The 15115-nt window shown below is 33.7% G+C and overlaps 2 protein-coding genes across 11 annotated transcripts in view; one reads left to right on the top strand and one right to left on the bottom strand.

Moving 5' to 3' along the window:
- The window catches only part of LOC123209291 (probable disease resistance protein At1g61190), a 43633-nt gene that overhangs the window by 18021 nt on the left and 10497 nt on the right, over positions 1-15115 (top strand). The window contains exon 13 of one of the 10 annotated variants that reach the window (XM_044627282.1): positions 12690-12716. The exons of the other annotated variants lie outside the window; for them this stretch is intronic. The gene's annotated coding sequence lies outside the window, so the exon portion shown is untranslated. Of the gene's footprint in view, positions 1-12689; positions 12717-15115 lie in introns of those variants that run through there. 10 annotated transcript variants of the gene reach the window in all.
- On the bottom strand, positions 1224-7972 carry LOC123201214 (ribosomal RNA small subunit methyltransferase H-like). The gene is made up of 4 exons (XM_044616658.1): positions 7913-7972; positions 7619-7687; positions 6741-6933; positions 1224-1767 (listed from the first exon to the last, which is right to left on the bottom strand). Exons 1-4 carry the CDS (start codon positions 7970-7972, stop codon positions 1346-1348), a joined length of 744 nt encoding a protein of 247 aa, XP_044472593.1. The 3' UTR covers positions 1224-1345.

Below are 15115 nucleotides of genomic sequence, written 5' to 3'. Positions count from 1 at the left end.
GGGAGGGGGAGGGGAGGGGAGGGGAGGGGAGGGGCGGGCCGAGCCGGGCCGGGGCGGGGACATATGTATCCCCGTCCCCGATTACGGGGATTTTTTTCATCCCCATTCCCGCCCCTTTCCTCGTTTTTATCGGGGAATCCCCTCCCCGTTAGGGTCGAAGAGGGTTGGGGCCCCTAAAGTCGGGCCCAAATTACCATCTCTAGTGCTCATCCTTAACTAAAAATAATTACCAAATTTATCAAACCTAAAATAAATGAAATTGACAAAATTACCCACAATATGTGCCTATAAAACATCTAAAAGGATACTTTCATAAATCATGTAATTGTGGATCCATCAAACATCTTCAAAAGCCAAATTTAACCGATCAATATTTAAATATATTTTAATCATTCGGTATATAATTACCAGAATTATATGATATATATTTTATATTATGATATGATATGTATAAAAAATAATATATATTATAAGATATATGAAATTAATACATTATAATAAATATATCCTACGATATAATATATATTATCGATAAATTTTTTTAGAAAAAATGATAATATAATATAAGTGTATATAAAAAATCTTAAATTTATAAATACATGTAATTTTTTCTAAAATAATAATATATCAATTAGAATTTTTTTATTATTTTATTTTTAAAAACTATATCATATAATATGATGTGATATTTTAAATACGATATAAAAATTAAATTTTTAACATATAATACGATACATGATTCAAATAAACATGATTTGGAGTGCTACAATTTGTCAAAGAGTACAAAACTTTACATTGCAAACTCAAATAAAATCTATCTCCTCGAGAATGTCCACCTCAAAACCATCGAATTATAATTCTCTTTTTATTAAATATTATTTTAATATTTATTTATTTTAACTGATAATTAAAACATTTAAGTTCCGAACCCCTAACCCAGTTTATACTAATCCGGGTCTAAAAATATAGGTTACATTAGAGTGCATAAAGAACTTTCCATTGCTTTAGTTGATATTCTATAACAATTGCTAAATAAATATGATAATATTTGTAAAAAATTCAATTATTGTTACTTTCTGAAAACCTCTTCAAATTTTCCATTTGTGTTAAAGTCCTTTCTTTTTAAGTCTGTTATTTTCCAGTTGAGTTCAACTTTCTTTGTGCCAAACACCGCGCCGAAGCTGGTTCGGCTTAGATTCACCCCTAAATATAAGCTGCCTGGATATTCAAGAATGATGAATTGATGAGGGTGGAAAATCATACAACATTCATATAGCTTAATATAGATCACATGCCAGCTTCCCCCCTTCAATGAATCAATGGCTGACAAATCAGTAATCTAATTTCAAGCCTTTTGTATCACCCTGAGCTTAGCACTCCTGCTGCGGTGATTCAATCTTTCCTCTGCTTCAGATGGTGTTATCGGTCTCTTAGTGAGAATTGTTCCATTCCAGCCTTCAATCATTTGTTTAATCCACAGTTCGTTTACCTGGTTGTCATTTCTGATCTGTTTCAGATCTCTTCTTCTCTCGTCTTCATTTCCCTCTTTGCCATCTTCTTTGTTGCGGTCAATGATGTTGAGAAATGTTTGTTTCACAATTCTGTCCTCCAAACTGTGAAAGGAAATGACAGCAAGCCTACCACCAGGGGCAAGGCAATCGAAAGAAGCATAGAGGGAATTCTCCAATGTCTTGAGTTCATCGTTCACGGCAATTCTCAGAGCTTGAAACACCCGTGTTGCTGTCTTTATCCAACCTTGTCTACCCCCTAGAGCAATTCAGTGATTAATTATTCACTCAGTAAATATATGTTACGGATCAATTTTGCATAATTCATATCATCTATGTTGTTGCTACAAGCCACGTGATTTAACCGTCCTTTACAAGAAATGAGAACAGTGGAGCAGTATAGAAGGCATGTTCATTTTCAGAAGGTATGCTAAAGTGTAAAGCAGTGATGTTGTAGTAGGAATTAAACAAGAGCTTCATAAAACTCAAAGAAATCTGGAAATTTTCAGATCCAGAAAACGTATGGAAAACAGAGGAAAAAACAGAGGAAGAAAGAAAGAGAAAAAGATGAGCTGATGGACTTCAAATTCTGGAATTAATTTTCGTGAATGAGTTATACATACATCCAAGAGCAGTACATGACATCAGCAAGCTTAATTTGTACAATCAAAAATCAGCAAAAGTCCTAATATTAAGGATCATCAAGCAATTTTACCAAAAGCACACCTACTGCTTTGACTATTCTTTAGTAAATATTATGTAAAATGACACAAAGAACCTCAATTCTCTAACACTCCTCCTTTGAGGTCTTTGTCCACAACACCCAGTTTAGCTTTAAGGAATTCAAATTGAGGTCTTGAGAGTGCCTTGGTGAAGATGTCTGCTAATTGGTCTTTTGAGCTGCAATGATGAAGACTAATTTCTCCATTCTTTTCAGCTTCTCTCAATGCATGAAACTTAACATTCATGTGCTTTGTTCTATTGTGCTGGACTGGATTCTGTGCTATAGCAATGGCAGATTTATTATCCACAAACAGTGGAACACTTTCACCCTGTGATTGTCCCATGTCTGCTAGAATTTTCTTGAGCCATATAGCATGATGTGTAGCATTTGCAGCAGCTATATATTCAGCTTCAGCTGAGGATTGTGCAACTACATCTTGCTTCTTGGAATTCCATGAGAAAACAGCAGTATTTCCAAAGGAAAAACAATAGCCTGAAGTGCTTTTTGAGTCTTCAACACTTCCTGCCCAGTCACTGTCTGAGTATGCAACCAAACTTCCACTTTGGTTTTTCAAGTACCATAGACCACAGTTTGCACTCCCTTTTATGTATCTTAGAACTCTTTTGGCTGCACGAAAATGTGATATGTTAGGAGAAAACATGAATCTTGATAACATGGAAGCAGCAAACATAATATCAGGTCTTGTTGAAGACAAATAGAGCAAGCTTCCAACCAAGCTTCTATAGACAGAAGCATCAACCTTGTCTTCTCCATCATTGTTGGCCAATTTTTCATTCACAACAAGAGGTGTAAACACTGATTTGCAGTTGTCTAAATTAAACTTCTGTAGCAGCTCCAGAGTATACTTCTTTTGTGATAAGAAAATGCCATGATCATTTTGCTCAATCTCATGTCCAAGGAAGTACTTCATTTCTCCTAAATCTGACATATCAAATTCAGATTTCATACAAGCCTTAAATTCAACAATAAAGTTCAAGTCTCCTCCTGTAATCAAAAGGTCATCAACATAAAGAGAGACTATAAGCTTTACTTCCTTTCCAATCATCTTTACATACAAAGTTGCCTCATTTTCACTGCATTTAAATCCCTGCTGCAGCAAATATGCATGAATTCGACTATACCAGGCTCTAGGAGCCTGTTTTAAGCCATAAAGAGCCTTGTACAATTTATACACCTTATCTTCCTTGCTTGAAGCTTTAAAACCTTCTGGTTGCTCAATAAAAATTTCCTCATTCAACACTCCATTAAGGAATGCAGATTTCACATCCAGATGGTAAACTTTCCAATTCAGTTTTGCAGCCAATGCCAACAACATTCTAACTGTTTCATACCTTGCAAGTGGTGCAAAGGTATTGGTGAAGTCAACTCCATATTGTTGTAGGTATCCCTTTACAACCAACCTTGCTTTGTGTTTGTTGATTGTGCCATCAGGATTAGATTTAATTCTATAAACCCATTTGACACCTAAGACCTTTTGATTTTCAGGTCTCTTCACAAGCTGCCATGTTTTATTCTTTTCAATCATGTTGATTTCTTCTTGCATGGCTTTTCTCCACTCAAATTTCTTTACAGCTTCCTCATAAGAATAAGGCTCAAGTAAGGCTACATTGCACCTGCTGTAAATATCTGCAAGGGATCTAGTTCCTCTAATTGATACATCTTCCTCATCACCATCATCATCATGCTTATTTTCAAATTGAGAGCTGGTTGAAGTAGTCTGAGTGGAATCAGTTAAAACAGCTTCATTTCTTTCCCAATTCCATGCAGCTAGCTCATCAATTTTAACATTTCTATTAACTTGCAGCTTTTGAGTCTTAGGATTATAGATCCTATACCCTTTTGAAACTAAACTGTAGCCTACAAGAATCCCTTGTTCTGATCTATTATCTAACTTGCTCCTTTTCTCACTTGGCACAAGAGCATAACATACACTGCCAAATATTCTAAGATGATCAATTGATGGTTTAAAACCATGCCAAACTTCAAAGGGAGTTACATTATTCAAGGCTTTAGTGGGCAACATGTTCAGCAAGTAAACTGATGTATTTGCTGCTTCAGCCCAAAAGGTTTTTGGTAACCCTTTTTCAATCATTAGACATCTTGACATGTCCATCACTGACCTATTCTTCCTCTCACTCACACCATTTTGTTGTGGAGTGTAAGGAGTGGTCAATTGATGCATAATCCCTTCTTGTTTACAAAATAAAGCAAATGCATTTGAAGTGAACTCACCACCATTGTCTGATCTCAGCATTTTAATTTTGTTTCCTGTTTGTTTTTCAACAGCAGCTTTAAATTCTTTGAATACTTCTAAGGCTTTTGATTTCTGTTTCAGAAAATAAATCCAACAGTATCTAGAGAAGTCATCTATGAAAAGCATAAAGTATAGGCTGCCATTCAATGACTGCACACTCATTGGTCCACACAAATCAGTATGAATCAATTGAAGTTTCTCACTGGCCCTCAATTTGCCTTTTGAAAAAGGTAATTTTGTTTGCTTCCCAAGATGACATACATCACATACATGTTCTGGAATTTCAATAGGAGGCAAGTTCAACACAAGATCACTATTTTGCATATTTTTCAAGGTAGAATAGCTAAAATGACCAAACCTCTTATGCCATAATGTTGAATCACTTTCTAGATGGTGAAGGGCATTTAAACTGGTTTGATTCCAGTTTATGACAAAGTTTTTATCTATCATGTTTACTGCCATTACTTTATTTCCCATAGAATCATTTATAGTGCAGGCATGATCTAAAAAATGAAGAGAATATCCTTTCTCTAGCATTTGTCCTACACTTAACAGATTATGGCTTATATCAGGTACATAAAGAACATCTTGAATAAGTTTTGTACCTTGTGAAGTTTCAATAACAGCAGTACCTTTGCCTTGAACATTGACCAGCTCACCATTTCCAATCCTTACTTTTGAAGAGTAGGATTTGTTTAACTCCTTGAAGACATCAATATCAAAAGTCATATGATTAGTGCACCCACTGTCAATTAGCCATTCACCCTTTTTGTTGCTTTTTGCACAATAAGAGGCAACAAACAAATTTTCACTTGATTCCTCAAGCTTCTCTGCTACTCTGACTTGTTGTCCTTGTTGATCTCTTTTGCTCTTGCAAACTTTTTCCACATGACCTTGTTGATTGCAGACCTTACATTTTGCACTAGGCCTAAACCAACAAAAATTTGGAGTATGATTTTTTTTCTTGCAGTAAGGACAAGGAGCAAACTTTGTTTTCTTTTCCCACTGCTTTCCTTTCTCCCTTTTTTCCTCCTTTTTCTCCAGGCCTTGCTTTCTACCCAAGCCACTGCCCAGAGTTTTCTCCTGGTGCTTTACATTAAAAGCCCCTTCTGTTGATTCTTCTTGTCTTAAAGCTCTTCTTTGGTCTAGAGCTTTAAAGGCATTTACCACTTCTGTTAAAGTAAGTTCAGAGAGATTTTTAGAGTCTTCAAGAGAGGAAATTTTTGATTCATACCTCTCTGGAATACTCACTAAAATCTTTTCCACAACTCTTTGATCAGTAAGTGTCTCTCCAATCAATCTTATTTGGTTGACTACCTTCATCACTCTATCAGCATACTCCTTTATGGTTTCAATTTCCCTCATTTTCAAAGTCTCAAATTCTCTCCTGAGATTTAAGACATGCATTTGCCTTGATCTCTCATTTCCAAGAGAGTCTTCTCTGAGTCTGTCCCAAGCTTGTTTAGCAGTATCACAATCAACTATTTTTGTAAAAATAATATCTGTGACTGATTGGTGTATTATGGAAAGAGCTCTGGGAGCCTTAGTCATCTCTTCTTCATGCATCCTGAGCTGATTTAAAGTGGGATTGGGTCCCAGTTGAGGAGGCAGCTTCTCTTCTTCAACGTACTGCCAAAGACCTACTCCTTTTAGAAAAGCTTTCATTTTTACAGCCCAAATATGATAACAGTCACCATTATAGAGAGGTGGTGAAAGATTAGAAGAGGATGAGGCCATAGTGAGCTTAGATGAAAGAGTTATGAGGTGAAGGTTTTTTTTTTTTTTTTCTTCTTCTTCTTCTGCTTCTTCTAATACGGCCCCTTAAGATCACTAAACATGCTCTGATACCATGATGTTGTAGTAGGAATTAAACAAGAGCTTCATAAAACTCAAAGAAATCTGGAAATTTTCAGATCCAGAAAACGTATGGAAAACAGAGGAAAAAACAGAGGAAGAAAGAAAGAGAAAAAGATGAGCTGATGGACTTCAAATTCTGGAATTAATTTTCGTGAATGAGTTATACATACATCCAAGAGCAGTACATGACATCAGCAAGCTTAATTTGTACAATCAAAAATCAGCAAAAGTCCTAATATTAAGGATCATCAAGCAATTTTACCAAAAGCACACCTACTGCTTTGACTATTCTTTAGTAAATATTATGTAAAATGACACAAAGAACCTCAATTCTCTAACAAGCAGAACAACAGTACATGGATGGAAAAGAACCTACCTCTAGTCACGGGAGTCACACTCCGGATAAGATCTACCAATTCACCAGTGGAATGCAACCCACCATGATTTCGAGCTTGAACAATCTTTTTTAGAAGCACACGCCAGTTGCTTTCTTCCCCATATTCTTGCAGGATTTGACCTAATTCAGTATCTGGCCATGAATTTAATATGTCCTCTGCTTTCAGACTTGCCTGGAAAAAGCCCGCTTCAATTAGTCTAGTGAAACAGAAGAAAATTCTTAAGGAAGCGATCACACTAATCACCCAGCAAAAGATCGCATGAGACAGCGTAACTAAACAACCAAACCAACAGAGAAAGATCTGAAGGACGATATCAGAACCACTGACTTGATCTAGTTACAACTAATCATTTTTAGATCCCTCAAAAACTTGCTGAACATTAACATAAAGCAAGTTGCTAGAATGAGTAAATCTTTCATTCGAGGACATTAGTAGTGTCATTTATATTTATTGATTCGATACTAATCTGATCAATTCACGTAGACTTGAGAATTTAAAGGGTCACCGAAACTAAAAGAAAGAATATACAAGCCACTGACAAGATCTACAAGACAGACATCTAACAAAAGTTCACTCATTTAGAAGACTGTATAATAAAACATCCAGGCATAGGAGAAAACAGAAAGCCAAAAATTATTAAAAGAATTAGTTCTTATGAAGATAGCCTAAGCCTCTACCTTACTGCATTTAAATATGCCTTGTTAACTATACAAGGTGAAACTAAAGCCAGTTCCTGATTAGCACAACCACTTTGTTCCAACTAGGATATCATTGGAACTCCGAAATATGAAATTTTCTAAAAAATAGATAAAAGAATTCATATATGTGAGAGAAAAAACAAAAAAAAAAACCTCACTTGAGGATCCATTCGCATGTCAAGAGGCCCATTACCAAGCATGCTAAAACCTCTTTTAGGATTATTCACCTGTGCATAAGGAGTACCAGTCGCATAAAATAGGAGGCAGATGTATGAATAATAAGAGCCTTGGCAAAGTATGTACAATTAAATTATTCAAACTATTATCCTTGGGTATAAGTAGAAATCATCTATAACATCAAAAACACAGATTTCAGGTCAGCATGGGCTTTTAGTGACATAAGAACAAGTTAAATATGACTGAGAAACAACAAAAATGTCATTGGGGCTAACCTGCATAGAGGACATTCCCAAGTCCATTAATATGCCATCCACAGAAGACTGAATAAACATTCTCTCTTATGCATCTTCACATCGTGTGTCTCTTCCACAAAATTCAAAATCTGGAGGTGTGATTACAGACTATGTCAGCGGTTTCCAGCTAAAAAGTAAGGTGTGCTACTTTACGTTGTCATGCCAAATAGGACTTTGACAAAACATGAGTTATAGTAGGAGAAAGACTTATGTTAGTTCAATTGTTTCAAATATTATCTTTGTACTTTATTTTTCAAATGATTATCATTTTAGTCTCGTTCTTTTTCATTAAAAAAAAGTCTAATTCAACTTCGATTTACCCAAAAATAACCTCAACTTCACTTATGGTATGGTTTGATTTTAAGTTAAATTCAAATTATAATTTCAATTAGATAAATTACCAAAAAGACAAAAATTTAATTAGATAATTTATTTTGAGTTTAGTTTAAAACTCTGATTGATAATACTTCTTATTCTGTCAATAATATTATTTATCAATTATTAATATTATTTATTCCATTAATGACATTATTTGTTATGTTGATAATCTTTAACAACATTTTCAAACAATCTCAATTTCAAACTATCAGTTGTGGATTAAAATTAAAATTAAATCAATTAATATTTGAACTTGATTCGAATCAAAATCTAATCATAATAAATTTTATAGTCTATGTACACTTCTACTACTATAGAGATTGAACTTTTCAAGCATCTCATTTGATAATATGAAAAAAAAAAAATTTAAAGTACAATAGGAAATTTGGTGTTGAAGGATTTTGAATGAATTCCTTAACTTTTTTTACTTTATAGATTTTTTGGAGACTAAATTTCACTCTCATCTATCTTCATCTTCATGTGGTGAGTCTCTATTGCCTTTTCTTAGTTTCACTATTTCATTATCGATTAACTCATTTGCACCATAGAATTTCCAATGGTCTTAGGATTGTGAGGATAGTTTCCAGACATTGAAACAGAGGTTGACCAGCGCTCTAGTTTTGACTCTACCTAGCAATGGCGAGGAGTATGATTTGTACACAGATGCATCACATCAGGGACTTAGGGCTATTTTGATTCAACAAGATGGAGTAATTGCATATGCCTCCAATCAGTTGAAGGAATGTGAGATTAAGTATCCGACCCATGATGTGAAATTGGTTGTTGTGGTTTTTGCTCTTAAAATTTGACATCACTATTTGCATGGAGTAAAGACCAATGTATACACTGATCATAAGAGATTGAAAATTTTCTTCATGCAACAAGAGCTAAATATGAGACAACGTCAGTGGCTAGAGTTGGTTAAGGATTATGATGTGGACATCAAGTACCATCTAGTAGAGCTAATGTTGTGGCCAATGCACTGAATCGAAAATTAGCATTGTATCAAGTGACTACATTCCCTAAGTTATAGTAGGACATCTTAAATAAGTAGATTGAAGCGGTTACAGATTATTGACTGAGTTAGATACCAAGCCGATCGTACTTGATGAGATTCGAGCTAGACAGGCCATTAATAAGTGGTGTACACAAATGATACAACAAGTCGTTGACAAATTGTAACTAGATTTTAGTGTGTTGGATAGGGTGCTGAAATTTCGAGACAAGGTATGTGTCCCTCAAGATGACAATTTGAGGACTGAAATTTTGAGCAAGGTGCACAATGCGCTTTACATGACCCACCTTGGGAGTGTAAAAATGTATCAAGACTTGAGGATATCTTTTTGGTGGTTTGGTATGATAAAGGCAGTACCGGATTTCATATTGAGATGCATGAGGATATCCTCTTGCTTTTTCTGATTTCATACCTCATAAACTTATTTGTATTTTCTAGGAAACTGCCACATGACACTGACTCTACTCTTCAAGTCAATATCTAATTAACTCATTTTCTTGCTTGCTTTTTCTTACTTTCATATATGATCAGCAGTAATTTAAAATAGATTTTCTACTGACTGTTTGTTCAATTTTTTTCAGAACATTAATTCAAACTCCTAATTCATGAGAAAATCCATTAGAAAAATTTAAATTCTAAACGCGTGATTTAGTTTGTGCATGTGGTTTTATTTCAGCCCAAATAAACTTTGATAAGACTTTGTTAAAAGACCTCAGCAAGAGAGAGACTTACATGTGTTAGTCCAATTGTTTCAAATATTATTATTGTACCTTCTTTTCAAATTATTATCATTTTAGTTTCATTCTTTTTCAATAGTAGAGTGGACAACATGAAATGGTACAACATAAAATTATCACAAACTAAAAAATTCTAACTCAACTTCCACTTATTGTGTAGTTTGATTCAATTTGAGGTTGGTTCGTCTCAAAAGCTAGCTTGACTTGGTTTGGTTTAATTTAGTTTAATTCGAATTTGTTTAATTCAAATTTAAGTTAAATTTGAATTGAAAAATTTTGTTCATTTTTGGAACCAAACTGAACTTTTATATGCACCACAACTGCACACCTCAGATCATTCGCCCAGACGTAAAGTCTAGCAATATCTTGTTGGACTCTGAATTCCACGCAAAAATTGCAGATTTTGGACTGGCTAAGATGTTGGCTTAGCAGGGGAGCCTCACACAATGTCTGCGGTGGCAGGCTCCTTTGGTTATTTTGCTCTGGGAAAGAAGCATTCACAAACTGATAATTTTTGTTCTTTTGATAACACAAATTGTAGCATCCACGTCAACATAATTCTTTTATTTCATTGTAGAGTACGCTCACACAAAAAAAGTGAACGAAAAGATTGATATCTACAGCTTTGGAAAAAATTTAAATTTGTGCGCCAGAGGGGGTTGTTTCTTTTTTTTGAGGTGGTTAAAAAATGTTGAGACAATGAAGGATGTTAGAAACATAGTGCATGCTATTGCAAGTACCTTGACCTCTTCTTTTCTCTTGATTTATGGAAAACATCACTACTTTATGGAAGAGTATGTAAAATTGCATGATGTTGTACGCGATGTTGCAAATATATTAGCACCTAAGTACAACCAAATATTCTTGGTCAAAGTTGGCATTGGTCTAAAAGAGTGGCCAAGTAGTTACTTATTTGAAGATCTCTCATGTATCTCATTGATGTCAAATGATATTAAAGAGGGACTAGATGAGATGAAATACCCAAAGTTACAGTCTTTACTATTGTAGGGAAATTCCAAATTGGTTTTCTTAACAATTTCTTTCGAGGCATGAAATATCTTAGAGTTCTAGACTTGAGTAACACTCAATTATTGTCATTGTCTAAGTCACTTTCTTTGCTGACAAATCTTACAACATTGTATCTTAATGGTTGCAAGTTAGATGACTTATCTATTATCAGACATTTAAGTAAACTAGAAATTCTTAGTCTTAATAGTTCTAATGTTACGGAGATCCCAAAATTTTTTAGTCGATTAATTCATTTGAAGTTATTAGCTTTGAATGATTGTGAAAAGCTTGCACAAATAGCACATGGTGTCATATCCTCTTTATGTAAATTAGAGGAGTTGTATGTTTTAGAAAGTTTTGAGCATTGGGATTCTGAAGGAGATGAGGGGGGTTTGAGAAGCAATGCAAAGCTTGCTGAGTTACAATCTTTGTCTAGACTGACTAGCTTGCAAATTGATATCCCAAACATGGATTTCTTGATTGATAATAATGTGCCGTTCAAAAACTTGTCAAGCTTTACAATAATAATAGTTGTTTTAGGAAATCTTAAGATCTTTGGAGAACTGCTGACACCAAGACTCAATGAAATCGTGTTGAATATTCATACTCATATAGGAAGATCAATGGATAACCTTAACTCCATCATCCAACTATTGTTCTTCAAAGAACAGGTATGTAAATTAATTAGTTGTTCATTATAAACTATAAATAATATTGTATGTACAAACAAATCATTTAAATATAAGATAATAACGTTTTATTGGATAATTTTGAAGTGAGAAAAAAAGTGAACAATCACATCACCCAATCATAAGTTGACACCTCAATTTATACATAAAATTTTATACAATTTGTTTGTACGCATAATTTCATTCATAAAATATTGTATATATGTTTTTTATTAAATTGTGTGTGAATAATTTTGGCATGAGAATAGCTATTGTCTTGACATAAAGATGTGATTTATTTTGCAGGAGAAAATTTCAAGGCAACGACTACAAGAACATTACAAGAAACAGACATGTGAATTAATTAAATAATTTTTTTAAAAATTAATAATTTTGACACTTCAGTAATTTTATAACAAATTATTATTCTTGTTTTAAGTAATTTAAAGATTTTATATTTGTAATTGCTTCATTAATTTTTGAATTCAGTGAGCAAACACGTGCCATTCGGTCGTTACTGAAATTTCCCCACTGTAAGGCCTACTTATTGTCTGATAGAAGGAATGGAAACAATTCTATAAGGGAAATTAACGATAATTTTACAAGGATGGAGGGTTTTTATGAAAATTTTATTCAAAGTGAGGGAATATCTGGGTGGCTCCGGGGTTTTTTGAATATTTTTAAAATTTAATATTGATTAGCGAGCTTCAAAGAGGCAATTTGCTATCTACCAAATCAAAGTGGGAATTGTGTTCAACGTTCATTTCCTAGCAATGTAAGACCTTGGGATGTTTATATAAAAATTCAATTCAATTGTAAATATTTATACTATTTGAACAATATTTTGATGTAAAATACTTTTTTCTTTCTTCAATGGCTTGATGCCCCTTACCATAATCACAATATAATTTGTTTAGATTCACATCAGAAAACTGTAACAGAAAATGCAGGGGAATACAGAGCATGGAATTGTAGCAACAAAAGAATAGCAGACAAGCTGAAGAGGTCTTAGATATCAGGTGGAATTTTATAGTCTATTGAATTTGATTCATTAAATTTTTCCTAGAAATAGTGACAATCAAAATCCTTACTGCAATATTAATGATTATGCATTATCAATATCATAGACAGGTGGGCAGTTTCAGATTGGCAAGGTTGCATGCTGATGGAAACTTAGCAGAAGAGACACTTGTCATATGCCTGTTTAATTAGGGCACTGAATTCCCTCACTCTTGCTGATATAGCTCTAATGCCAATTTAATTTGTCATACTGATACAATTCTATTGTTTTTGAACATAGAGTATGAAGAGAACATTCATTTGGTTGAAATTTGTAACGCAAAATTTAGGGGAAAACAAGCTTGAAAACAGGTATGTTAACAAATTGCCATCATTTTATTCTCATTATTACATTATTTGTAAGCTCAAATAACTTAATGATCAAATATAGAAGAAATAATCATGAAGAAGAAAGGAGAAAAGGCAGGTGTTTCCATAATAGAGAAGATGGTGTTCCTAGCTTAAATTAGAAGAAAATCCCTTCGTTTCAGAAGAGGATTTATCCACAGTTCTCTATTTCTACAACTGGGTCAAGAATCTGTCTGCTGGAGAGACTATTTAGGTGCTACTTCTGTTTTACTATATTCTCTAGTTGCTTGCCTTAGTAAATCAATTTTTATATCATAAAGCATTTCTGAGTGAGAATGGCATGCCAGGGAAGATGCATATATGTCAGGGCTGCCTGTTTTTATCATACAGGCCCTATTATCACTATATATATATATATATATTAAAAACGTTTCAGCAATTAAAGTTTCAAACAGAGTAACATATTTTTTTCAAAATTCCTAGTCATAGCAAGGATTTTGTTTGTTATACAAGAAAATGGGGGAAATTATTTTTCCCATAATTAGGGAATAGATCTGTTAAACGGAGTTCTTGATTTAGTTTGATGTGTGATAACAATTTGTTTGGTGATACTTGGAAATAATCAAGACAAGCACATTTCTGCTGCTTCTTTTTCTTTTAACATATCGTACATGTTCTTTTAACATTATCGAATCAATATTATAGAAACTTTAAAATGAGTTTGTACAGAAATTGGTTTTCTATGAATTAGAATAGTACTTGCCAATTTTATATGAAAATAATAGTAATGTTTTTATCAAGCCAGACTGAATGTGTCACTTCAAAGTGTTGAGAAATCAGAGCTTAGCTTTCTTGCTGAACTGAATCAAGTGTTGTGTAACCAGGTAACTGCTGATGGATTGCAGGGAACAAAAGCTGAAGAGAGTGCAAATAGTTCGCTGGGATCTAAAACTTACGTGAATGTGCAGGAGTTGCAGGGCGTAGAAACTGAAGCAAAATCCAGAGGTAGCCTCCAAGGGGTGGGCTTCCAAGGTGGAGAGCTTTGGTATAAATCATTTGGGAGCATACTGAGATAATACTCTTGATTTATTGGTCACTAAACCTGGGTGGTCAGGTGGGGTTTCTCGTTATCAAGAAAAGAAAAAACCCAAGAGCTACAAAAGGAAATAGAATCATTTATATTCATAAATTAGGGACTAAGACAATCATGTTTGTGCCATCTGTTAAGAAAATTGATGCAGGAAGGATTGATTGTCAATCCTCAAGCAAAGTTTTCCTTCCCAATTTCAGAATGTGTTATGCAAAAAGGGTGCCAAAATGTTATGTGTTTTTTATCAATCGGAGAAGGGGACTTCTACCTTCCTTTTATTTAAAATTAAAAGAGTTAATTAACCTCTCTCATCAAAAGCCTAATAACTTATATTAATTTACACTTATAACCTAAATTTGATAACTACAATATGAAGTATACTGACCTGTTTTCGAATGATTAGATTAGACTCATAAAATAAATTTTTTCTGAATTACACATTCACCTAGTTTTTTATTAAAAAGGTTAACAAATGTAATCCATGTATGCCCATGTTATTTCAACATATACAACATAATTAAAATTGTAAAGTAAATTGAATATCTCTTAATTAATCTAATCTATCTCATGGGTACGCTTGTGAAATCGGTAAATCATATTAAGTGCTTTCAGAATAAAAATAAGATCTCTACAACACTTTAGTGATTATAGAAGAAAAGAAAAGAATATTAAGCTTGAGTTGAGAGCAAAGCCTTTTGGAATTAGAGCAAAAAATGAGAGGAAAGAATAATCTTTTCAATTATATTAGAACCAAAGAAGCCTTGAGACCCAAGGCTTCTTCTATATGAAATCTTTTATACTTTCAAAGTCTTTCTCTTTTCTCTTTCAATTGTTTGATGCTGTAATTCTTCTCCTTTTTGTTATAATAGATTCTTAAGTTTGTTATGAGGATTCGAATCTCTCTTTAAAAGCTGAATT

Source organism: Mangifera indica, chromosome 2, assembly GCF_011075055.1.
Source record: "Mangifera indica cultivar Alphonso chromosome 2, CATAS_Mindica_2.1, whole genome shotgun sequence".
Classification (NCBI taxonomy): domain Eukaryota; kingdom Viridiplantae; phylum Streptophyta; class Magnoliopsida; order Sapindales; family Anacardiaceae; genus Mangifera; species Mangifera indica.
Note: the sequence above shows the minus strand (reverse complement) of the source record. Positions and strands in the feature narration are given on the sequence as shown.